This window comes from Lynx rufus, unplaced genomic scaffold (assembly GCF_022079265.1).
Source record: "Lynx rufus isolate CCGP_SWC_20201006 ecotype Redwood Valley unplaced genomic scaffold, mLynRuf1.p SCAF_5, whole genome shotgun sequence".
Lineage (NCBI taxonomy): Eukaryota > Metazoa > Chordata > Mammalia > Carnivora > Felidae > Lynx > Lynx rufus.
Window position 1 is genome coordinate 13,464,773 of NW_025814867.1, and position 25,846 is coordinate 13,490,618.

A 25,846-nucleotide genomic window follows, 5' to 3' on the forward strand; every position below is an offset into this window, starting at 1 on the left:
TCCTGTTTATGACAGTTCAATGTTTCCTTCCGTTGCTCTTCATATAAAATAAATTTCCTAACATGATCCAGAAAGAAATCACCTTATCCCATATTTCCACATTTCCAGCTCATTTTGCCCTATACTCGGCCTCCCCCTCTCATTATAACTCCACAGGGTTTTTTTTCAGCCCTTTTTCTTGCCATGTTCCCTCTACCTGTTGGTTCTACAGACATGAGGCTCTTTCTCCTGGAATGCTCTTATCTTCTTTCCTCATCTAGTAAAACCTATTCCTCCTTCTGATCTTACATCAATGGTCACTTCCTTGGAGAGTCCTTTGCTCACTGCCATAACTAGGACAGATCCCATGTGACAAACACTCTTGGTTCCATGCTCCTCTCTTTTCTTGAATTTATGCTTGCAATTTTATATCAAATATATGCTTATTTAATTGATGTCTATTTTCCCTAGTAAAATATAAGCTCTGCTAAAGCAAGGCCTTTATCTAAATGTACCCACCACTGAATCTTTAGCACAGTATCTGGCATGCAGCACAGGTGCTCTGTAACTATTTCTTGATTGAGAACACAATAGAGTTCTTTGAGATTTCTTAAGATAAAGACATTACAGCCTTTAACTATAGTATCTCCTATAAGACACACAATGCAATGTATTCATTTAAAACAACTAGAGGGGCGCCTGGGTGGCTCAGTCAGTGGAGCTTCTGACTTCGGATCAGGTCATGATCTCGCAGTTCGTGTGTTCAGGCTCTGTGCTGACAGCTCAGAGCCTAGAGCCTCCTTCAGATTCCATGTCTCTGTCTCTCTCTCTCTGTCCCTCCCCCACTCATGCTCTGTCACTCTGTCTCTCAAAAATGACTAAATGTTAAAAAAAAATTTAAAAAATAAAACATAACTAGAGAGTTCCCATGTAGCGAAATCATTTTGCAGTCTTGTCTTCTTTTCTTTGATTTTACTTGTGATCCGAACATAGGAGCTTTGATGATATATGTGAATGGAATCCCATAACAGGAATTTGCTCTCAGATTATACATTGAGATGTAATGTAATTTCTTTTCTTTAATACTATTTTGTTTGCTGCTCGTCAGTATTAATATGGATGCTGTACTCTGATACCAGATAATTCACTATATCTATGCTCATTTTTGGTATATCTCTGTTTTATCTATTCTTTTATTACTATAGATATTAACAAATATTGCATTTCCTATATTATAAGGAGAAAACTCTAAAAGTACTTCTACTTTCATAATAATAAACATGGAAAACTGATCTTCATGGCAAATTCATGTAAATAAGTGAATATTATCTATTTGTAGGTGAAATCATTTTAAAGTGTTGGGATGAGTAATAGGAACATAAAATGATCTGAATCTTTAGAAGAGTGCTAACATAAAGTACCAATGACTGGATGCCTGGGTGGCTCAGTGGGTTGAGCATCCAACTCTTGGTTTCGGCTCAGGTCATCATCTCACATTTTGTGGGATCGAGCCCTGCATCAGGCTCCAAGCTGGTAGTTCAGAGCCTGCTTGAGATTCTCTCCCTCCTTCTCTCTCTCTTTGTCCTCCCCCCACTGCCTCTGTCTCTCTCTCTCTCTCTCTCTCTCTAATAAAATAAATTTTTAAAAAATAATTTAAAAAAATACTAATGACCGGGACACCTGGGTGGCTCAGTCAGTTAAGCATCCAACATCGGCTCAGGTCATGATATCATGGTTCAAGCTCTGGGTTAGGCTCTGTGCTGACAGCTCAGAGCCTGAAGCCTGCTTCAGATTCTGTGTCTCCCTTTCTTTCTGCTCCTCCCCCACTCAGGCTCTCTCTGTCTCTCAAAAATAAATAAACATTAAAAATATTAAAAAAAAAAGGGGGGGGCGCCTGGGTGGCTCAGTCGGTTGAGCGTCCGACTTCGGCTCAGGTCATGATCTCACGGTTCATGAGTTCGAGCCCCATGACGGGCTCTGTGCTGACAACTCAGGATCTAGAGCCTGCTTCAGATTCTGTGTCTCCCTCTCTCTCTCTGCTCCTCCCCTGCTCACACTCTGTCTCTCTCTCAAAAATAAAAATAAAGATTAAAAAAAAATTTAATACATGTGTATATTAAAAAAGAAATACTAATGGCCAATGCGAGAGACCAACTCTACAAGAGAGGAAAAGGGATTTTACAAGTGACCTGCATTGATCTCTTACCACAGGTGTCCCTACACATCAGGCCATACCGATACAGCTGAATCGACTCGGGCTGTGACCCTGCCAAAACTATAAAAGGGGATTAGTGAGAGAGAGAGAAGTATCCAGGAGCACATTGTACCACTAAATAATAATGAGGATCTCAATGAAATATCAGAATTTTAGCATGAAAGAAGCTTAAAGCATTATCAAGTGGAAACCCATTATTTTATACATAAGGGAAACCAACATTAGGGTGAAAACAAGCCATGAGTCCAAGGCCACACCCTCAGCTGATGGCAGAACCAGGGCTGAAAACCTGATCTCTTGGTGCACAGCTATTCCCATTGTATTGTGTGGCTTGATCACATCAGTTCCTCAAAATTCTCTAGGAAAAATAATCTGAGCAATAAACTCCAGGTCCAGACCACTTCAGTAACTGTAGAACCCACAGACACGTTTATAATAACAACAGCATGGGTCCAATCTTATTACCCAGCAAAAACTAACATGAACAAGTAACCAGTACCCTCTGTGCTCTTAGCCTTCTCTAAATTTCTCACATGCACGTAAGAACATTAACACAACTTCTTTCCTCAAAAATAACCTCTCTGTGTCACTAAATCTCTTTCCTGAGTTCAAAACACCAATGCAGGCTCTCAGGCTGGGGCACCCAGGTGGCTCAGCGGGTTGAGCATCCGACTCTTGATTTCAGCTCAGGTCATGATCTCATGGTTTGTGTGTCTGAGCCCCACATCAGGTTCTGTGCCTGCTTGGGATGCTCTTTCCCTCTCTTTCCGCTCCTACTCCACTCACATGCTCCCCCTCTCTCTCCCAAAATAAATAAACTTGAAAACAACAACACCAAAACCACCAATACTGGTTTTCAGGTAACACTTCCATTTATCTATTTCTGGCAACATTCTATCGAATGTGGACACTGACACAGACATCTGTAGTATAATGCTACATCAGTGGTATGTTCGTAAGCCAGCTCTCCGAAAACATAATATACAATTAAAAATCTTATCTCTAGGGCTTGTTGGTTCTTCTGATGTAGATATGCCCGTCATGGCTGTCTTCAAGCCACTGAGTCTATAACACATCACACACAGAATTCCTGAATATTTAACAATTGACTCTAACGCACCAAAGGCAGTACCGGCATGCCACTGGAAGTACAGGGACACCTACAGATAGTCAAAGTCAACCCACTCTCTTGTAAGAGGAGACTGAGGCTCAGAGAGTAAATGACTTGCCCCCAGATCACACAGTGGCTGAGTGGGCTTTAATACACAGGATTCTACCTCAGCTACCTTCATAAATTAAGTGAAACTTTCCGTATTAGACATAGTCAGTGGTTTTCATATTATTGAAGAAAGAAGTGCTTCTCAAAAGTAAGCAGCATATGGGGCACCTGGGTGGCTCAGTCGGTTGAGCGTCCGACCTCGGCTCAGGTCAGGATCTCGCCGTTCAAGGGTTTGAGCCCCGTGTTGGGGCTCAGAACCTGGAGCCTGTTTCAGATTCTGTGTCTCCCTCTCTCTGCCCCTTCCCTGCTCATGCTCTGTCTCTCATAAATGAATAAATGTTAAAATTTTAAAAAAAGATAAAAAAAGTAAGCAGCATCAACAATGCCAGAGAGACTGTTAGAAATGCATATTTTTAGTCTCCACCCCAGGCCTAGGGAATCTTTACCTTTATCTTTATCTATCTGTGCTTCACTAAACTCTTTGAGTGATAGGGAGCAATGAGAAAAAAATCTTCCTTAAATCCATCAATATTCTTTTTGTAAATGAGATCCCAATAAGAGTCAAAGATAATAGCTATCCCTTTTCCTATCAGCATCCTTTAAGAGATACTTCTGAAGGTTTTAACATAAAGACCACAATCTTTCGCATTTACAGAGTCCTTACTCTTCAAAATAGTTTAGATTTTTCTAACAACAGGAAAAAGTTGAATTATTTACCTTCCCATTCTCCACCCCAACCTTTTACTGATCAAAGCCTAACCTACATTTCTATGCCTTAGACCTAGCACATTCGTTTTGCTTACACAACTCCCTTTAAATATTTATTTGTCAAAGTTTTGCTCCACCCCGTCACAAATCGAGGTAGTCAACAGCAAAACGGCTCTCCCACTGTAATCTACATATTGCTTTGCCAATTGATTATCCAGTTATGTATTTGTGTTTTGGTTTATCAGCCACTTCCTGGTGTTTTGCTATTTGTTCCCAACCTTCAGATCCAGAACAAAGACAAATAAATACTGTCTGCTTTGTTTTCCTCTTCCAATATTTTAGAGGTTGGAAAATTTACAAAATAAATATCCTCTCAACCTTCTTGTAAAAGCATTGCAAAAGAGAAAAAGAAGAATTGAGTAACAGTTTCCCAAATTTAAAAATACCCAGCTAAGGCACACTCAAATGACCAACAGCTGTACTGATATTACTTGAAAAATAATCATACAGCAATCTACAAATACAGGTCCATGAGTTGTAATTCAGTATCGCTTATTAGTTTTATTTGGAGGGCACACGTAAATATGTGTATTCTATTTGCACAGAAGTAAGACTGTTAATAACCTAAATGTTTGTAGATAATAGATTAACAAAAACACTTTGGAAGGGCATGTTCGTCACTGCCACATTTCCTAACAAATCCAAAACTATTTGGTGAGTATGGTTCATGGCCTTGGTGGGAAATAGCTTCACTGGATGTGGAAGTGGATGTTTTCAAGGAAACCAAAGTACTAGTTTTATAATTCCCCAATTACCTGGTCCTGGCTGAACTTCTATTTACCGAGAACTGGCCAGAAAAGCTTTGCAACACAGGAGGAGGTAACCATCCTGAAAGCAACTGTTTCTAAATTTTCAAGATTGCCTTCGCTAATACTTCCACCCCCAAAAGCAGCTACCTTTATGAGATTCGTTACTGATCCCACCAGCCACATGGGGTCTGCTTGCTCGTCATCTTTCCGGTCAATACATGCATATGGACCAGCACTCCCAGGTACGTCTGCTCAGGGACCTCCACCCCGCCCCTAACGGAAAGAACACAAACTCCATTCGCTAACATCAGCTGGACTTAGATCTCAAACTTAAGTCCCATTTGTACGGTGGAGTCTACCTCACTGAGGCACCAATAAAGGGGTGTACCGAGCGCAATACCGAGTCCTGTGTGGACTGAGCCCACGTGAGCCAGCGCGGAGGAGAGGAGCGGCGCGGAGAGCAGAGGACACTTACGGTTGGCACAGCTTGATTAGGTCCTGGTCAGTGGTGCCTGGAGGAAGGCCTCGAATGTACAGGTTGGTTTTACTCAACTGTTCCCCGCTGCTGTTGCTGCTGCTGTTGTTGCTGCTGCTGTTTGTGCTGGGGCTGGGAGGTGCCATGGGGTGGGGAGCTGGTGCATAGGACTGCTGGAAACAGAAAAGGCTGTTACTGGAAAAACAAAGCCAGCACCTATTCACAGGCCAGCAGCGCAGCTCGAAAGCAATGCAGGCTTCTCGGCCTCTCTGATCCACACATGCACACACATTTTTATATCACTACCCTGTATGCTTCTGAGAACAGCATTCCCCCCACTCTGGCCCTGCACTTGGATCGGCATAAGTTAGCCCTAAATGGGGCAGAAAGAAGTTCCCAGGCGCTCCTGACAGTGGCATATGCTTTCTGAATCAGTCCCCTGTGATTTTCCTTAGAGGTGTAAACTCACACGTTACCTCCCTCCCCACGAGAAGAACGAAGTTTGCTCTTGGCACCAAAGCTCTGCCCCTAGCTCCCCTTTAACGAGCCACACGTCTTTGCTTTGTCTCCACTCCTTGTCCCCTCCTCTCCAAAACACAAAACCGAAACCAAACAAACAAAAAACTGCCTCATATTGTTGCCCTCCCCATCACTCTCCAATATAATTCCTGACACACAGGAATCACTCTATGAATAGCGAATCTAGGAAGGGCCAAACGGACGGATGAATGGACCTCATCCCTTTCTACCACTCCCAAATCTGCTTCTTCATGGCGAACGTCCTGTGTTTTGCGATACTGAGCCACCATTCTCTCAATGCAGTCAAGACCCCCTTTAGGTTACTCTAGTCGAGGGTCTCAATCCAGGAACTACTGAAAACTTGGGATAATTCTTTGCTGTGGGGCCTTTTGTTCATTACACTGTACGTCCTACATTGTTCATTGTAGGATGGTAGCAGTAACCTTGTCCTTTACCCACCAGATTCTAGTAGCAGCCATCCCCTAGTTGTGACAACCAAAATTTCTCCACACACTGCCAAGTGTCCCCGGGGAAAGAACCACTGCTCTACCCCGGTAGAAAATCACTGCTCTAACTTGTCAAACTATTTTATAACAAAATAAAATGATAAAATGATCCCTAGCAACTGAGAGTATACAATGTGAATATACGTGCCAGAATTAGTAAACACGATGCTCATTATATACTTCATTTCTTTGTCAAATGGGCCTATCTTCACAAGTTCCTAAATTACACGGACTGAGTTTGCATTCCTGCTGTGTCTCTTACTGGCTGTGTGACCTTTAGATGGTGCCTTCACCTCTCTAAGACTCAACATTCTCATTAATATGAGGAGGATAAAAATACTACTCTCAGGGGCGCCTGGGTGGCGCAGTCGGTTGAGCGTCCGACTTCAGCCAGGTCACGATCTCGCGGTCCGGGAGTTCGAGCCCCGCGTCAGGCTCTGGGCTGATGGCTCAGAGCCTGGAGCCTGTTTCTGATTCTGTGTCTCCCTCTCTCTCTGCCCCTCCCCCGTTCATGCTCTGTCTCTCTCTGTCCCAAAAATAAATAAACGTTGAAAAAAAAATTAAAAAAAAAAATACTACTCTCAGTAGTATGTCACAGGGTCTCAATATAAATTCAATGAGCTAATGTAAACAAAATGGTTCCTGGAAATTAGAAAGTGCAAAATAAATGTTAGCAAAAACAAAAATGCAAGAGTAACAACAATGATAACATTTGTAGCTCATATCTGTCTTGCCAGTAACGTTAGGCTATATAACTATCCCAGATATTCTCGGTCGTAACCTAGAATGTTACCTAAAGGTAACACCTATTAAGATTCCAGTGGGGAGATTTTGGGCTGAGTTTTAACCTGAAGACACATTAGCTGTCCTATCAGGGGTGAAGGTGTGTATTTAACAGATGGCAAGTAGATGCTTAAGAAATACTTAGTCTACAACATATACAGTACAAATTGAATGAACACAACACTTAGCCCACAGTGATAAAAGGCCGAGTTTTAGCAGCACCAGCCTTGTTTCTTGCTATAATACTCAGTCTTACACTTTTCAGAATGATCAGATTTGCCCCAGTCCTTATTTCCAAGTGGCTACAAGACAATGCCTCTTAGCTACAACATGTCAAACGAAACTCATTATCTCTGCCCTCTCACCTCCCAAGTCCCCACCCCAGACACCCAGCACAATGACCCCATTTCTCTCTGGTGTTGCTGACATCCATCTAGCCCCCATGCTAGAAGCCTTGGGGTCAGCTTCACTCGTTCTTTAATTCTAAATCTCGAAATACAGTCAGCTACCAAATTTTTGGACAAGTTTCTAGAAGCATCCTTTTCTCTGAATTCTCACTGCCTCCCAGGTCGGGATTTGGTCCACCTTGTGGATCCACCATATCCACCATCTGGCTCATGCTTTCCTCTTAGGGAGGAAAGTGGAGGAAATATAAGACAGACGGTCAAATGCAAAGGCACACTGGTCTAGAGTATCCTGGGCAGTTCCTTTAAGGAATGAGGAGGTGGGACAGAACCCAGAGCCTCCTTCTTTGAAACAAACATTTCAAGTAAACATTAGGTATTACTTAATCTGCTACCAACATTTTTAATGTGGGATTTTACAACAAATTACACAGGAGAATACTTTCTGTTCCCAGTGTTTGAATAAAATGACATACATCCATTGCCTTTTGGAATTTAATATCTGCATAAAGCTGCATGAAGTTTCTTGGCTGGCATGAAAAACTAGTCCGCCTTGACCTAAGAAATCCATTTCGCTCCGTGGACACCCCATAACACTTAAGCTCTATCTCTTTACATGCCCTGCACTTAGTAGGTTTTAACACATCCCTGCTAAAGTAATGCCCTGGTCCCTGTACCTCCCAATGGGACAGATGAGATTTATCTTTCACTTCCCGCATGTGCTTTATTTTCTTAAATTTCGCAGGGCTTTTTAAAAGCTGTTTGTTACCACTTTCACCTCCCCTCTCTCCAAATTCTTTGAATTCCATTCTGTACTCAGGCTTCTTTTAAAATGAGGCTTTGTTAAAAGCAGTTTTCCCCATGGCATAGCTTTTAAAACTATCAGGGAGCCAAAATAAAATCACATCTTCAGCTTTATGTATCATAGATCTGACGGACCAGCTCAGACTGAGTCCCTGAATGATCAAATAAGAAATTTTCATCTATAGGATGGTCAATATGTGTTTACTTAATTGTCCACCCCCCCACCCCCCCTCCATAGCCAGAATATCATTTAGTAAATTGCATGGTGCTTAAAACAATAAATGTGCCCTCCAAAGCGCCCAATGTATTTACTAGGAAAAAAAAAATGAAACAGTCAAAAGCAAATCAAAGCTGGGACGACTATAGGCTACTTGTATGCATGGAAATGAGGTATGTAATTTACAAATAGAGATCCAAACACCAGCCTGTTGTGGAGAAATGATGTATTTCAAAAGCCCTTTGAAAAAAAATACACAATCAAAAGGGGTTATCTGTGTCATATTCTTGTTTGTGAATTCTAGAAGTTCTGCTGAGGGGCTCCTGGGTGGCTCTGTCAGTTAAGCATCCACCTTCAGCTCAGGTCATGATCTCACCGTCCGTGAGTTCGAGCCCTGAGTCGGGCTCTGTGCTGACAGCTCGGAGCTGGAACCTGCTTCACATTCTGTGTCTCCCTCTCTCTGACCCTCCCCCGTTCATTGCTCTGTCTCTCTCTTCTCAAAAATAAATAAACATTAAAAAAAATTTTTTTAGAAGTTCTGCTGAAAGAGGTAGACTTTCTCAGTGTTATTGAACCAATCAATCCAGAGATTTTAAGACGGAATGCCTACATTCTCACTTCTCCTTAATATTTCATTTATCTGCTGATGATATACTGAATGATTCAGGTAGTGGTTTGCGCTGTAAATCATCCTCTGGTTTTAAGAATTATAAATTCCCTCCTCTCCTCCCACTTTGCAAACACACATCTTTTAATCAACAAAACATTGGCAGAAGTCTCCCGGAACGTCTGACAAATGCACAGGCCTAAATGAATTAATTTGTGAAAAGCAAAAGCAATGTTGTGTGCCCTAGTACCAGAGACAAATGACCACACTACAGCATCTTTACAAAAAAAAAAAAAGGAGCAATAATCTTTAGAGGTGAATGGGTCACAGCAACCACTTTCCTAATTAAAAGTGGCTCTGATTCCGTCCTCAATTCTTTGTCTTCAAATGGATTTGGGGTTTTATCATTGATCAGCTTTTAAATCATTTTGAGGCACCCAGGAAGAAATGTTTAAATGTTAGTAAAAAAAAGAATTTATTTTCCCTCAGATAAAATGGACTTTGCTATATTGCTCAAAGTCATACTTTATAAATCCTATTTAGGAGCGGTGAGGACTTACAGTCCAGGGTTACTGAACACTGTTACACGGTGCCGTAGCAGGGCAGGGAGCTGCTGTGAATCTGCAGTGTCAGCTTGGTTAGAACCAGTGAAAACGGCAGATTTTCAGAAGAGGACCTTCAGATGGCACTCTGATGGAGGAGGGAGATAGGATTTCTCTTGAACCTGCACACGCTTGGCAAATACGCAGATTTTCCTCAGGTGTTTATTCATGGTCTGTTGGGACCATGTTCTGCTGGGAGGGTCTGTTAAGTATCATGGGATGGGGGTTGAAAATCTCTAAACCACATGTTGGGGCTACTACATCAGTGGATCAGTACCCAGTGTTTTCTTTGGGCAACTAAACCAAATGACTTGACATCCATTTTAGAAGATAACGATTCTAATAATTATAGGTAACGTTTGTTGCGTGCTTCCTAATAGGCATTGTATATAACCGCCCAATGAGGCAAACAATATTCTTCTCAAACATAAATGAGAAAACCAAAGTGCAAAATGGACAGATGACCTTCTCAAGGTCACACAGTGGGAGCCCCACTTTGACCCTAGAAAGTTGGACTCCAGGGGCCATGCAGCCCCCTCTAGCACAACAGAACTTCACCTATTAATGACATGGGCACCAACACAAACGGCTTTTTTGCCGTCAGCTTTGGAAGAAGGCACGAACAAAAGCTCTCCTGCATCCAAGTATACGGGGGAGAAATCGAACAAGGATGGTAAACAGCATCTAGTCAAAATGGAGGTTAATAAGGCCTTTCCTCTATCAGAATTTAAATGAAGTCCATCTTAAAATTTAATGTCAAAGGGGAAGTGACCATCAGAAGCAAGCAAGGTGATGAGTTTTTCAAATAACATCAAACAAATGGGTTCCTTGGTCAAGATTCAGGGGACGTTATTTGATAACAGGAAAATGAACCGGCTTGCAAATCATCCTACAACAGCTGATTCATTTAGTGTGCTTTGTTAATATGCCTCATTTTTCAAGTTTGAAAAGTGAATCAACCGGGTCCTCCTACATTCTTCTAAAATGTGTGATTTGTGTATATAGGTTTGGATGGAGGTTGGTTGTGCTTTTGACCCCTACATATTTTGAGGTAAACTGGAGAGGGATATGAGTTGTAGTTTTATTTGTTTTCTCTTTTTTTCCCCCAATTTTATTTTAACAGAAAGTGTTTGATACGTTCAATAAATGCTGTTCATATTTCAAGAGGGTAAAGTAAATCATTAAAAATCATCTTTTATACAGTATGAAACATATTAGCTGAACATGTCTGAAGGCAGGGATGTAATATACACACACCAGCCAGACCATCTTAAGCCAGGGTCACTACTGACATTTTGAACGAGGTAATTCCTTGTCGTGGGGCTATATTGTGCATTATAGGATATTGAACAGCACCCCTGTCCTTTGCTACTAGATGGCAGGTGTACTACCCTCCCCCCAGGGTGTGGCTACCCAAAATGCTTCCAGGTATTGTCAAATGTCCTCTATGAGGGTAAAAGTGTGCCTGGTTGGCAATCACTGCCTTAAACAGATCCAGCCCCTCTCCTTGAAAAACGAATACCAGCACAGGACCCGGAAATGGAATAATAATAATAACTCAATGGCCTACAACCTAGTGCATTGAAAAACCACATCTACTGACCCAAGTTCAACTTCTTATCCCCAAGTATATACGGCACTCATCTCTGTGTGCCTCTGCCCTCCGTCACTAAGACATTGGTACGCCGCATTTCATTTGCAGCAGACGAGGTCTGAAACACGCTTCTTCCTCTTATTGGAAACATAACTCTTTTAAAAAGAGAATTTAAAATATTTTTTGCATGCAATTCCCGTTGGCTGGGAATCACAGGGCCTTGATGCCAAACTGCAGTCAATTCTATTCCCGGCATCTGGTTGCTGGCAGGATCCTGAAGCAGTTGGTCTGGTGGTTTTTCGGAGTAGCCTTGGACTCCCTCACACAGCAGTCTGCTCTGCTGATGGTCTCCCCAATTTGTTTTTATTCATCTCCAGTGCAACAGAATTTGTACTCTTTTATCCACTGAAGGGTAAAGCCCTGGATAAAGTCTCCCATGGGACCGACATGCCAAGTCTTTTACTATCCAAAAATGAATACAAACCACATTCCTGTCTTAAATCATACATTATTTAGCCTGCACGTACACATGCAATCCATTGCTCGGTGGATTAACACTGCTGCAGGCTATTGAATTCCTCTCCCAGACAGTATAATTTCTACATAACCTTGCTTCTGCACACCTCGCCTCTAGTGGGAACACAATACGAGCAAGTAGACACGGCAAGAGCTGCAGCAGTCACTGGAATGCCTATCATAGCCTTAAATGAGGATGTGCGTATTGTCTATGCAAGCAATAATCAATGCAGCTAAATTAATATATAAGGCAAGACATGCAGTTTTAGCCATGGGTTCATGAACCACATATATTGACGCTTTGCGGTTTTATGCTGGACAATTGCCCCTCCATTGGTCTAGAATACAATTATAGAAAACAATGGTTCCAATTCCACCTTTCATAACAGAGTTTGGTGAAAACCTGCCCCACTTCTCTTTTCCTACCCACGGATCAGACATGGAAATGAGCAATAAAGGACAAGACTCCTCACAAAAGGCAATCATTTGCATATTCTCTGTTAACTGTTTTTGGTAATAGCCACTGTCAACAGTGGTGGTGCGGTGTTTAAGAGCTCCACATTGCCCTCTGAGAATCCTGCTCTACCCCTAACTAGGCACTTAAACCTCTAGTCACGGGTAAAACAGGAATTTCGATGATCTCACCTAAGACTGTTGGGAGGCTTTAATATATAAACTACACATAAAATATTTAGCATCATGCCTGACACAGAGTCAATACTCAATAAATACTTGTTGATCTTATCATTTTCATCAGCACCATCATGAGGCAGATCCTTAAAAGAAACACTACTCTCTCAATCCTACTTGGAGTAATTTACCTTTAAGGGGTGCTGCCAGAGTCAATCATTGATTTTTTAAGCATGGGAGCCACTATTCTTGAGATGAAACTATGTCACCAGAACTGTGGTTTGTCATTTTCATCAAGAACCAAAAAGTAGGGGCGCCTGGGTGGCGCAGTCGGTTAAGCGTCCGACTTCAGCCAGGTCACGATCTCGCGGTCCGTGAGTTCGAGCCCCGCGTCAGGCTCTGGGCTGATGGCTCGGAGCCTGGAGCCTGTTTCCAATTCTGTGTCTCCCTCTCTCTCTGCCCCTCCCCCGTTCATGCTCTGTCTCTCTCTGTCCCAAAAATAAATAAACGTTGAAAACAAAAAATTAAAAAAAAAAAAAAAAAAGAACCAAAAAGTAATAACTAAGCACTGATGAAACAATCATTGTGGATTGAAAGGCTAATTAGTTTCAAGGTATTTCCAAATCACTACTGAGGTATTATTAAAATTCTGTTAGGATGAGATTCACTTTTGCTGTAAATATTAGTTTTTAAAAACCTCAGCAGATTGCATAATCACACATCACTCTGTGCTATTTACAAATAGGATTAATCTAAAGTCATTGAATTCCATTCAGAGGTTTAAATATTAAATGACATTTTAAAATTCATGGTACTTGCAAACACAAGTAAACTAGTTATTGTTCATTACAAGCACCTATAAACCAATTTCATTAACAAATTTACAAGCTACAGGAGAGTGGCTGCTATAAATGATGCCACTGGCCTTTTATAAAGATTGCTCAGTTCTCCAAATGCCAGTGACATCTGGTCTTTGCTCCTATCCATCTTTTAATTTGGCCAACTCGTGATCTCTTTAAGGAAAAATAAACAAAATTAAAATATACTCAAAATTTAGCTCAAAATATAGCTCAAAATTTGGGCTGCTTACACCATTCATGTAAAAGTTCAAGTCTACACTTAGAAAATAATCCCAAACAGCTCATGATTCCAGTATTAATAAGGATTGATTCCTCATGCAAAAATAAATAAATAAATAAAATAAGCCATGATTGGTACCCAAGGTGGAGATTACAATGGCACCTATACCACAAATAGTAATGGTTAGAATTCCCCAGAAATATCAAAGTGACTGTAAACCCTGGATGGGGCCTCTGTTCTGTTTGTCCCAGGAATGTCTCCGAGATCAACTCAAACACTTCCTTTTGTAATGAGCTAGAATCACCAGGACAAGACTGGAAATCCAGAACAGGTCATAAGTGCTTGTGGAGATCTCTAGGATAGCCAATGGTCAGCAACTCAATTCCTAATGCAATCAGAGATAAAGAGGAGATCTTACAGTCCAACAATTACACTCAGGTCACATTCTTGTGCCTTACATGTTTACTTAATTTTTTCATTTAGTTTTTCCCCATAATCTCTATTTTGACTATTTTCTTAGTTTTTGCAATATTCTATGCTTCATAATCCATCCAATAATGTTTCCCTAAAACTACGATCAGTAATATCGCCAACAATTAGTTGTCCTAGCTGTATCATGTATGCTATCCAAAACAGAGAAGCACAATTCATACAACTTAAAGGGCACCACTGCAAGATAGGTGGACCTCGTACTTTACTGCGACTAAATGAACACTCTCAAAATTTTCTTCTTCAGTCAATGAAAACAGATATAATGAACCATTTCCACTCATTCCACTTGACCACTTTCCATATAAACCAATCATATTACCGGGTTGGTTACTAGTAGCTAATGGGTGATAGAAATGAAGCATTTTGTTTCAAACCATATGTAGCAATAATTGATATCAATGATGGAAGGCCATCCGGAACATCAAATGGCATTAGGGCTCTTTTGATACACTAAATGATTCTGTCCAATTAAATCAGAATTCACTTTTTCTGAAAGTAAATCCATGTTGACTTAAGAGCAACTCAATAATAGGATAAAGAACAAGTGCAGTAAACCCTTATTCCTTTACTGAGGCTTTCCTACTACTTCCAAAATATCTCTCCAGTCCCTATCTCACCCTGTTTTCCTCGATTTCCCAGGGCTCACTCACATTCCTTGCCACACCATGCTCCTATCTGAATCTATGCCTTATTTTGTCTTCCTCCCTTCACTTAGAATGCCTAGTCTGCATTCTTGTACCTTATTCTAGGGTGACTCTAAAACGTATCTTACAAACTGGGGTACTCTGGAGAGCAAAATAGGGAGATGTTGATAATTATATCAGGACACAAGGAATCAACTGAGACCGTCCAAAGAAACTTAGAACATATGGTCATTTATGATTATTTTCTATGTATCTAAATCTCACATATTCATCTAGAGTCACCTGAAGTTCCACCCCATTTTGTAGCATTTTCCTGTTATTATTTTAGACCTATTTCATTTACCCCTCTTCTTCGTTTCTATATAATCAAATATCCACAGAAGGTTATAAAATATTTAACAAGACTAGCAATCACTGATGTATAATGAATATATAATATACATGAGGCATTGTTCTAAGAACTTTATATTAATTGATTTATACTTTTGGAGATATGTATATGGCTACCCCCATATTGAAGATGAGAATACAGAGTTTCAATGACCTTTAAAGGTGGTTCAGCTACTCCGTGACAAATTCAGGGCCTGAAGTAAGGCAGTCTTTACTCCGGTTAATTCCAGATTTAACTCTAAATATGTGCAATCCAATATGGTAGCCACCTGTCCCACATAACTATTTAAATTTAAATATAATTGATGTGAATTAATTAAAATTTTAAAACTTCAGTTCCTCAGTAATACTAGCTATGTTTTAAGTGTTCAAAAACACGTAGCTACTGGGGCACCTGGGTGGCTCGGTTGGTTAAGCGTCCAACTCTTGATTTCAGCTGAGGTCAGGATCTCACCTCTCATGAGATGAGCCCAACATCAGCATGGAACCTGCCTGGGATTCCCTCTTTCCTCTCTCTCTGCCCCTCCCCATGCTTACACACTCTCTTGTTCTCAAAATACATAAATAAACATTAAAAAATAAAAAAAAGACATGTGGCTACTAGCTACTATATTGGACAGGAAGACAGAACATCATCGCATAAAGTTCAATTGCACAGACCTGATGTAGCTCATTCTTACAGTTACCAGGCATCATCTCCCCAGACTATACTGTACATCTACAGTACCTAAATGTGCTGAGCAAAATAATGGTCATGATTTCTGTGCTGCTATTCAGAGGTTTTTTTTTGTTTGTTTGTTTTTTTAAGTGCGATTAATCTCCTTTCAGTAGAGAACATATTTAAGTTTTTTCTCCTTCAGGAGTGGGTCTTGATTTTGGCATATAAAATCTATCAACTGATAGCTTCCTTGACCAAAAGTAGAAATTATTAAAAGATATTCCCAAAAAGTAAAATATAATGTGTGGGAAGAACAAGATGTGGTTCATTTGTTTTTAATCAAAACCAAAGTTTCATCTGTATTATAAAATTTCTTAATCTCAAGAAAGAGAAGCAACAGAGATAAATTGCTGCTAGAGAATCAATGTCTCTGTCTTTGGGATTCAAGCTTCGTGCTTGGGAGGAAGTTCTGCATTTTTAATACATCATCTACTTTACCTACATATCCTAAAAGAATAGCACTCTTACTAACCACATAGTATGCTATGCTACCAATCTTATTTCTCTCTAAACTGAACGGGGGGGGGGGGAGGGGGGGGGAAGGAGAATGCTTTCTTACAGTGAACTACAGAGGCAATTCAGCAAATTCATAAACAATAACCTATATTCCATGACATAAAATAGTTATGTTGTTTTATTAGCCAATGCATTCATATTTTATTGATGTAGCAAAATTAACTGTAAACAGAACCTATGCCTCAAAAGTCCTAAATCTAAGAAATTTGGACTATAAAACACAATAATTTCCTCGAGAAGACAATGTTGGGACACAGATCAAAAATGCAACAGCAATTAATACAAGCAAAATAATTGCTTCATTATAAAAACTGGAAGGAGCACTTGCACAGATAATTTTCTGGGAATATTATTTCAACATTTATTGTGTTTGGGGCTATGAGATGATAACTATGAGAATAAATTAATGCTCAAGTTCACCCAAAGTGATCCTATAATAAATGAATATTAGGCATTTTATATTGTTAACTAATTTATTATAATTTTCAAATCAGAAACGCATGAGATGTTTATACATTCAAACTTCTATTTGTAACCTGTATGAAGACTCCCTTTTCCAGTATATTTTAAGTCAGTCTGCCACGTACCTTAGAGAATGTTAAAAAATTATATAGACATATCCAATTTCTAGTGCATCCTCTTTGTTTTGTGATTACTGGAGATTCATTTTGCCTAGTGATAGTTTCCGTAATCAAGGAAATGAAGTATCCATAATAAGACAGTACTGCTTTTCCTTCTCCAAATTACTCATATTCTTTTTAAATAAGTGACTGAAAGTTCAGAGACCGGCAAATAGAGGGCATCTGCCCGTGATTACTACACTCTCCAAAGGCCCAAGAAGAAGGGAGTATTACTACTGCATAGTGACTAAGAGCATACATTCTGAAGCCATCCCACCCAGGGTCAAATCCTGCTTTACTACTTTTTTCTCCATATGGCCTTGGCCAAGTTCCCTAAACACTTCTGCCTCAGTCTCCTCATCTGTGAAACTAGGGATAATAACTACCTCAGAAGACTGTTAGACATTTCAAATGAATGCTTATGTATAAAGCACTGAGAATAAAGCCAGGCACACAATAAGCTCTCTAAGGGCGCTTACAATTATAATTATATAAATTCTAAAGCATTTTACAATAACCATAGTTATCATGAACAATAATGCTTTTTTGAAGAAGAGGAAATTTTGGTTGGTCTACTGAATGACCTAGCAAACTCTGGTTTGCCTAGTGTAAAATCTTGCACTCCAAAGTAAAAAGTCCATCGATGCTTGTCAAACTGCAACTCTCTGGGTTGAAAAATCAAGAAATGCCATTCTTCCATGAGATATTAGGCTCAGTTAGTACTATTTGAGCTACTGATACTGATTGCCTTCAGATAAACTGATGAGAAGACTAATAGAAGAACTTTTTAAGACACACAGAAACTTTCACAAGGGAAGTCATTCTTAGCATAAACAAATTCTAGGAAAATAACTACAGATTGTGAAAGTACTTATTAGAATAAGACATATGTGATTGCCAGTGGAACCAGCTTATATCAGTGAAATAACACGCTGACTACTAAATGTCCATGTGCTTAACTGCATCGACTTTTACATACAGAAAATAAACTATACTAATTTCATAGCTTCTAACTCTAAAAATAATTAGGTCTTTAAAAATTGTTGCCCTGCAAGGATATTTTGTAGGTAAACAATTACTTAAACCATTTATTTAAGTTTAATTACCTCCCTAATTTCTAATAAGTTGTATGATATGTGCCCTAGGGTAACTGAAACAAATAGTCTATAGAATAAAAATGGGATAGTCATACATGTATATATTCCAAGGTATTTACTACACATCTCCAATATTCCAGAAAAATATTTTGCTTTGTTTCGGTCTGGAAAATGTTATGTATACTTTAGCAAACAGACAGGAAAGCCTTTTCTAAAGTATAACCACTAAAAGAGTTTTCTAGGAGAGACCATTCCTCTGCTTCCTCAAGAGAAGACTCAAGAGTTTGTTCTATTCAGTAGAGCAAATTGGCTGGGGTGGGGGATCAAAACAGAAAAGTCTCTTGGAATTAGTGCTGATATTCCAGTTCTCTGAGGAAAAAACAAAATCCAAAGCTCTGATGTATAACTTTGCTGATCTTTGTCACGTGACTACTCCTACAGGGGCTGATTTTAACCTACTAACAGTTCAACAACCAGCTCACAACATTTCTGAGAATTTAGTGAGCGTCTCTCACACCAGCCACCTCAAGCACCCTACTGCATCACAAAATGGATGTGACCTTAGCTGAAATATTATTTAATGCTCCCAACATCCCAGAAGACATAAACAAAGGAAAGAGTTTCTTTGCCTGAGTAGTAAAGAAGCTAAGAATGCCCTGGGAAAACAGAAAACGAATTTCCTGATGTCTCTGTCGCAGCTGCTAGGACCAGAGAACAAACACCATGTGGGAGGGAGTATGTGGGCAGAATGTGTGGACTGCTTTGGGAAATCTGCATGATCTAATGGAAGAACAGTAAAGGAAACAGAAGAACTTCTGGAAGGAAAAATAGGACTCAAAGAGAACCTTTTCGTTCACTAGCCAATAAAGAACTTCTTAAAAAGAAAGTATCTTTATGTCGTCATTCCTTGAGGTACAAACACTCCGGGTCTACTTTAAACTCTTTGAGGGCAGAACATTAACAACATGGATTTGATCATATCTTTACTAGAATCACAACAGAAACATGTAAGAAACTAAACTATGCATCCTCATCAAAGCAAAAAGCATAGCATTAACTAGTAATGATAAAAGCTGTCTCCGTGAAATCATCATATCAAAAGTTTTATTAACATATAAATGTCATATATATGTATATGATTTAAAAATAAATATGCCATCACTCTACTTAAAACAAACATCAAATAGAACCCAAAATTTCAGCTGATAATGGGGAAACAAATTGTTCAAGTTTATAAAACATGCACAATGTAGCAAAAGCCTAGAATTACAGCTCCTTATAGATTTGGAAATGGAGAAAAAAGTTTTTTTTTCTATACATAGACTTCCTAAAGCTGCTGGCTTTAAGAATTTCCATCCAGTGGAACTGGAGGGTATTATGCTAAGTGAAATAAGTCAGTCAGAGAGAGGCACATATAATGATTTCACTCAAATGTGGAATTTGAGAAACTTAACAGACGATCATAGGGGAAGGGTAAGATAAATACGATAAAAACAGCGAGGGAGGCAAACCATAAGAGACTCTTAAATACAGAGAACAAACTGAGGGTTGATCATGTTGGGGAGTGGGGAAAACAGATGATAGGCATTAAGGAGGGCACTTGTTGGGATGAGCACTGGATATTGTATGTAAGTGATGAATCACTGGAATCTACTCCTGAAGCCAAGACTATACTGTATGTTAGCTAACTTGAGAATAAATTTAAGATGATGATGATGATGATGATGATGATGATAATAAAAATAAATTTCCATCCAAAATTTTGACTTAAAGGAAGGATCTAATTAAAGTTATATTATACCAAAGAAAGACCAAAAACTTCTAATTTTTGATAACTAATACAAATTTAATCCATACTCCAACATGTGTAAAACAGAACTTAGAATTCATCGTGTAAATTCAACAGTAACATATAAAACGAAATATTATATGAGAAATGTTTTCAAAGAAAATATCCAGTGACAATTACTCCATAAACTCCTTAAGAAACAAAATTAGAGGAATAATGAGGCAGATGACAGTAGCATAAAGTTCTCGGCACAAATAATTGAAAGATAGAAAGCAAAGACACAGCAACTTGGTATGCACAAAAATGTGGTCTATATTTACGTCTATTAAGTATGAAAGGGGCACCTGGGTAGTTCAGTTGGCTAGGCGCCCGTCTTTGGCTCAGGTCGTGATATGGTTCATGAGTTCGAACCCTCTTTGGGCTCTGTGCTGACAGTTCAGAGCCTGGAGTCTGCTTCGAATTCTGGGTCTCCCTCTCTCTCTCTTCCCCTCCCCCACTTGCTCATGCTCTCTCTCTCTCTCTCTCTCTCAAAAATAAACATTAAAAAAAATTTAAGTATAAGAGAAAAGAGTACCTGGGTCCAATGCTAATTCTTATGAGAATGTCACTTTCTTTTACTGTAGGCTATGTTCTCCATAATAGGTAAAAAAAAAAAAACCCAACATATTTTATTACTCAGAGTGATTAAGTATCAGAATAAATAGAGTTGTGGAATGGTCAAATTTTGCACCCAGAGTTTTCCAAGCTAATAAATGGAATTAATTTGATTGCTTTTTCTTGTGGTTTTCAGAAATCAGTAATAATAGAGATAAAAATGAGAAAAGGGACTGATAACATGGAACTTTTCGTACCAGCATTGTGACTTACGCTTTCCCAGTAAACTCATTTTTTGGAGTGGGGATATTACTTATCCAGTGAAAACAGGCATCCATTGGTGTTATGTTCTGATTTCAACAGAGGAAGGTAAAGATTCCCAAAATGTAGGCTACACCACAGTGGCAGAACTCCTTAATATCCAGTAGCTCCCAGTGTGAGCATAAAGAAACATGAGATCCCACCCCTAGCACACCCACACCTGCCCAGAAGCACTGTTTAGAGGATTATAATATTCTACAATGTTGAATGTCTATGCACTCTGAGGCTGGCTAAGCTATGCGCAAAGGCACTTTCCTTTTATTTATTCGCATTCCACTAGTCATTAATTTAAATCAGTATCAAGGCCAGTTAGCGCCATATGTTGGTAATCTGAGACAGACAGACACATCTCTAACCTTGGTCAATGTTTCTATTGTGGACACAACCTTCGATCTTGTGTGAAGACAGAGATAATGACAAAACAACAACAACACATGTTTGGCACTTGTTTTCACCTGATTAGAAGGCTGAAAATGGCATGAGTCAATGAGTTCCATTTGCTTTCAGCTCCTTATTACTCTCCCGCAGGTCAAATAAAGATATGACTTGTTTGGGGCGCCTGGGTGGCGCAGTCGGTTAAGCGTCCGACTTCAGCCAGGTCACGATCTCACGGTCCGTGAGTTCGAGCCCCGCGTCAGGCTCTGGGCTGATGGCTCAGAGCCTGGAGCCTGTTTCCGATTCTGTGTCTCCCTCTCTCTCTGCCCCTCCCCCGTTCATGCTCTGTCTCTCTCTGTCCCAAAAATAAATAAACGTTGAAAAAAAAAAAAATTAAAAAAAAAAAAAAAGATATGACTTGTTTATGAATCAAATAAAAAATAAAGATTATGTCTGTAGCCGATACCTCAGTTCTTGTGACCAATCAATATCCCCATATCGTATCCCTACCTAATCTTACTGATTATTAGTTATTGAAGACATGGAGAAATTGGGAAAATTAGGAAATTTTCACTGACGATCCAAGTGTGTTCATTATATAAACTTAAATTTCAGAGAGGGCTCTTCCTGTGAACTAGAACACATCTTATATGTTCCTTTATAAAACTGAATAAAAATAATTATTAAACATTTGTTTTGCTGGCGACGAAATATTGATATCTGACAGTCAATTCCTCTCCACAAGCAGTAATTCTAGATCTTTTGTGTACTTCTGAAAATATTTTTCTCAATGAAACTACTTATAATTCCTGAAATTTTCCAAATGGAATGTTACATATTGACATCTTCCTGACTTTGGTATATAGTCTACTGTGTTTGGACTTGAACCACAGATCTCGGATCTGAACCAGTCTTCAAGTTCTACTTCAACATATTTCTCAAATTCTATGCTATGCAGAAAATTGAACATTCTTTTCATTTTTTATTTTTAATTAACATCTGATTGATATACAATGGTACATTGGTTTCAGGTCTAAGAAGGATTCTTGATGAGAGAATACTAAGACAGTCCACTAATATATAAGCCACAAAGATATTCCCTAATTACAATAACTGGAGAATTAGAATATCATAGAGCTAAATGATTGAAGATAAAAAGTCTGAACACCACGAAAGCTGACAGTAACAGATGCTTTCTTAGTCTGTTGGGACTCCTAGAACAAAGTACACTACAGACCGGGTGGCTTTTAACAAGAGAATTTTATATTATTGCACAGTTATGGAGGCTGCAAGTCCAAGATCAGGGTGCCAGCACGGTCAGGTGAGAGTACTCTTCCAGTCCCCAGATTTCTCGTTGTATCCTCACATAACGAAAGGGACAAGGAGGCTCTATGTGGTTGGTCTCTGTTATAAAAGTACTGATCTCTTTCAGAAGGGTTCCACTCTCAAGATCTGAGCATCTCCCAACGCAACACCCCCTCAGTACTATCACCTTGTGCATTAGGATTTCACCACACGAGTTTCTCATGGGACACAAACATTCAGACTGCATCTGAGGCTTAAGTGCAACATGATCTGCATGAGGCCATGCGAGGCCAGAGGTTACGATCATGGGCTTCATGAAAATTAACATCTGCCCTCCAGCATAGGGACAGATCCAGGTTTTGCAAGGTTTTGCAAAACTTACACAATTTGAGGACTTCATTAAAAAAAGAATAAAATTTATGAATATAAAATAGCTATAAAAGTGAATATTTATTTAGAATGAAAAGAGGGGCGCCTGGGTGGCTCAGTCGGTTAAGCGGCCGACTTCGGCTCAGGTCATGATCTCACGGTCCGTGAGTTCGAGCCCCGCGTCGGGCTCTGTGCTGACAGCTCAGAGCCTGGAGCCTGTTTCAGATTCTGTGTCTCCCTCTCTCTGACCCTCCCCCGTTCATGCTCTGTCTCTCTCTGTCTCAAAAATAAATAAACGTTAAAAAAAAATTTAGAATGAAAAGAGAAGTGGCAAGAAGTCACCAATTTTAAAAGCTGATACCACAAATATCAAAAAGATGCTGAAAATAACAATATTAACTTCCCAACACACTTCAAAAAAACTTTCCCTCTTTATTTTTGCCTCCATACTCTTTGATTGCCTCATCATATGGCAGCAGTTTCATTATATTTTCTGTAGAGAGAATGAAAAATTCTGTGTGCCCTCTAGTGCTTGATAGAGATGTATTTTTTTACTGATAACTTAGGACACTTTTCAGTTTTCCAACTCGTTAATGGTAATGGTTTCTAAACTGTTAAGATAGGAATTTGGGGACTAAAAATCAGGAAGAATTTTGCACAGACTTGTCTTTTGCTTTAGATCTTGTAAATCCTTTTTCTCCTACTTCCCATATACTTCCAGTGTTGGGCACGAGAGGCCACACGCCTATCACCGTAGGACCTTGTGACAGCATGTTCCTGCCACAATGCCCGGGTCATCAGTACAGCGGGCAGCCTGAGCTTTCGTGGAAACCATTCTTAGCACAAAACAGCTAGTGACAATACAAACATGTATCTCATTAGATCCAGACTACCTGCATCTTCCACCACCGGCTGACAACAGGGAAAGTGCAAATGGGGAAGCCAAAGTGGAAAAGGACAAGGGTCTTAACCAGCTGTGACTAAAATAGCTTTCTCTCTCAAAATGCCCAAACCTGTTTCACCATGTGAACACATTGTTAGGCAATGGAGGAACGTGGCTTTTGTGGGGGTTAAAGTTATACAATTTGGATGGTGGGTCACGGGCCATTTTTAAGCAGAAGACTACAAGATAAAGATACAAAGTTAGATAGAGAATCACTGAAAGGCTGGAGGAAAGGAGGATCCCTAAAGTTTAAATGTAATCAGCTTCCAGGCAAACCTACTGCCTTTGACTCCTTAGCCCACCTTTCCAGCCAAGCCCCCCCACCCTATCCCAACAGGTGATCTCCCATTTTCGCAGGCAAGTGCCTTCTATGATCGTCTGCACCCATGCTTTTCCACTTGCTATTCTTTCTGCCCACTTGTAGTCCACGTACCCCGGTATCCTTTTCTGGACACTTTTCCCGGTGCCTCACTGAGCTGACGAGCACCATCAAGTGTGGCCCCAGGTCTCGGCATGGACATTTCCCCGTACGTTATGCCTTGCATGTTCAACTTGAATTTAGCTGTCATTTTTCACAGATCAATTGTGCATTGGTGACTTAACATCTGGATACATCTGTTTTTTTTTATTTTCATGGCTCTGTCTCATTCAGGCACCAAGTCCCGCTTATGCTTCCTTCTCAGTGTCTCACGCATCTGTCTTTTCCATTCATTTCACTGTTTCTATTCTTGTCTGGGAGCACTTCACTTCACATATGGACTAATGTAGCAGTCTCCAAATTGTGTTTCCTGTTCCCATATTGCAAATACTCTGATCTATCCTGCACGCAAGCCGTAGCTTTATCTTCCTAAAACAAAAATTAATCTTCACGCTTCATCCCCATGTTAAAAACAAAAACAAAAACAACAAAAAAAGGAAAATCCTGAAAGGCTCTTCATAGTCTAAAGATCATTTCCTTAGACTGACATCCAAGGGCTCTAGATCATTTTCACAAAGTCTCCTTGACCATTAGCACACAAAAATATAAATTTGTCTTTCCAAATGTTCACAAATTTTCCTGTCTTGTGTTTGCAAACCATATCACTTTATTTTTGCAAATTTAAAATGATGTGATGCTTTTTGCTGAAAAGAGAAACTATTGCTCTCTGCACATCTGAGTACCTATTAGTCAATAAAGAATTTCATTTCCAAATTGCCAATTTCTACAGCTTGCTTGTTTTTCACCAAAAATTCCAACACAACTGGGCACTTATGAGAGCCCCGTTGAGGAATATCATCTCCAAGGGTAGATATATATTTGCATAATTTACATTTACAAAGTTGCCAGCTATACACATCTTCATTAAGCAGGAGAATGCTCCAGTGTGACCGCTTACATCTAAATGGCCTGGGAATTGTCCTCCTCAGCATTCATCAGCCGTCCCCTCATTTTATTCTATTAGGAGGGAAGGAAGAGCAATGCAGACTGATCAATGTGCCAGTGAGTTTTATGGCTGTATTTTAGAATGACCTATATTAAAGGAGTTAGGCAAACGTAAGAGAAATTTACTGCTCACAGGATAATGGCTCTCTGTAGCGTAAGGGTGTCTCAAACATGGCATATGCTTGCTTTATTTACACCCCGATGCTTGACTGATCATCTTTCTCATATTTTGCCTTACTTTTGAAAGCACGGATTCCCTTGCCTTATTGATCTCTTTATACCCTTATCATTTTTCCCCTGAGTTATTTGGCATGATGACAGTAGTGCGTCGCCAAGGCTGATTTAACATCATCTCCCAAGTATGCAGCACTGAACTCAGAGTCGAATATTTTAAGGCTGAAACATGTAACACATCTGTCAGGCAATGGTACAAATACAGTCACTTGTCAGAACTAATGAATGAGGTAATCCAGAGTATGGATAAATAGCAAGAAGATGGAAGATGCTAGAAGCTACGGTTCGCCAAAAAGCATTTCTGAGTAATTACATTATTTGAGGAAGAATGATGTTTCTTTGTTTTCGG

At 39.7% G+C, this 25,846-nt stretch overlaps 1 protein-coding gene across 5 annotated transcripts in view; it reads right to left on the reverse strand.

Moving 5' to 3' along the window:
- The window catches only part of RBMS3 (RNA binding motif single stranded interacting protein 3), a 695,735-nt gene that overhangs the window by 545,833 nt on the left and 124,056 nt on the right, over nt 1-25,846 (reverse strand). For 3 of the 5 annotated variants that reach the window (XM_047100002.1, XM_047099999.1, XM_047100001.1), the window contains exon 2: nt 5,406-5,578. In XM_047100002.1, coding sequence (XP_046955958.1) covers nt 5,406-5,578 — 173 coding nt within the window. The remainder of the gene's footprint in view (nt 1-5,405; nt 5,579-25,846) is intronic. The other 2 variants (XM_047100003.1, XM_047100000.1) reach the window with 1 other exon arrangement.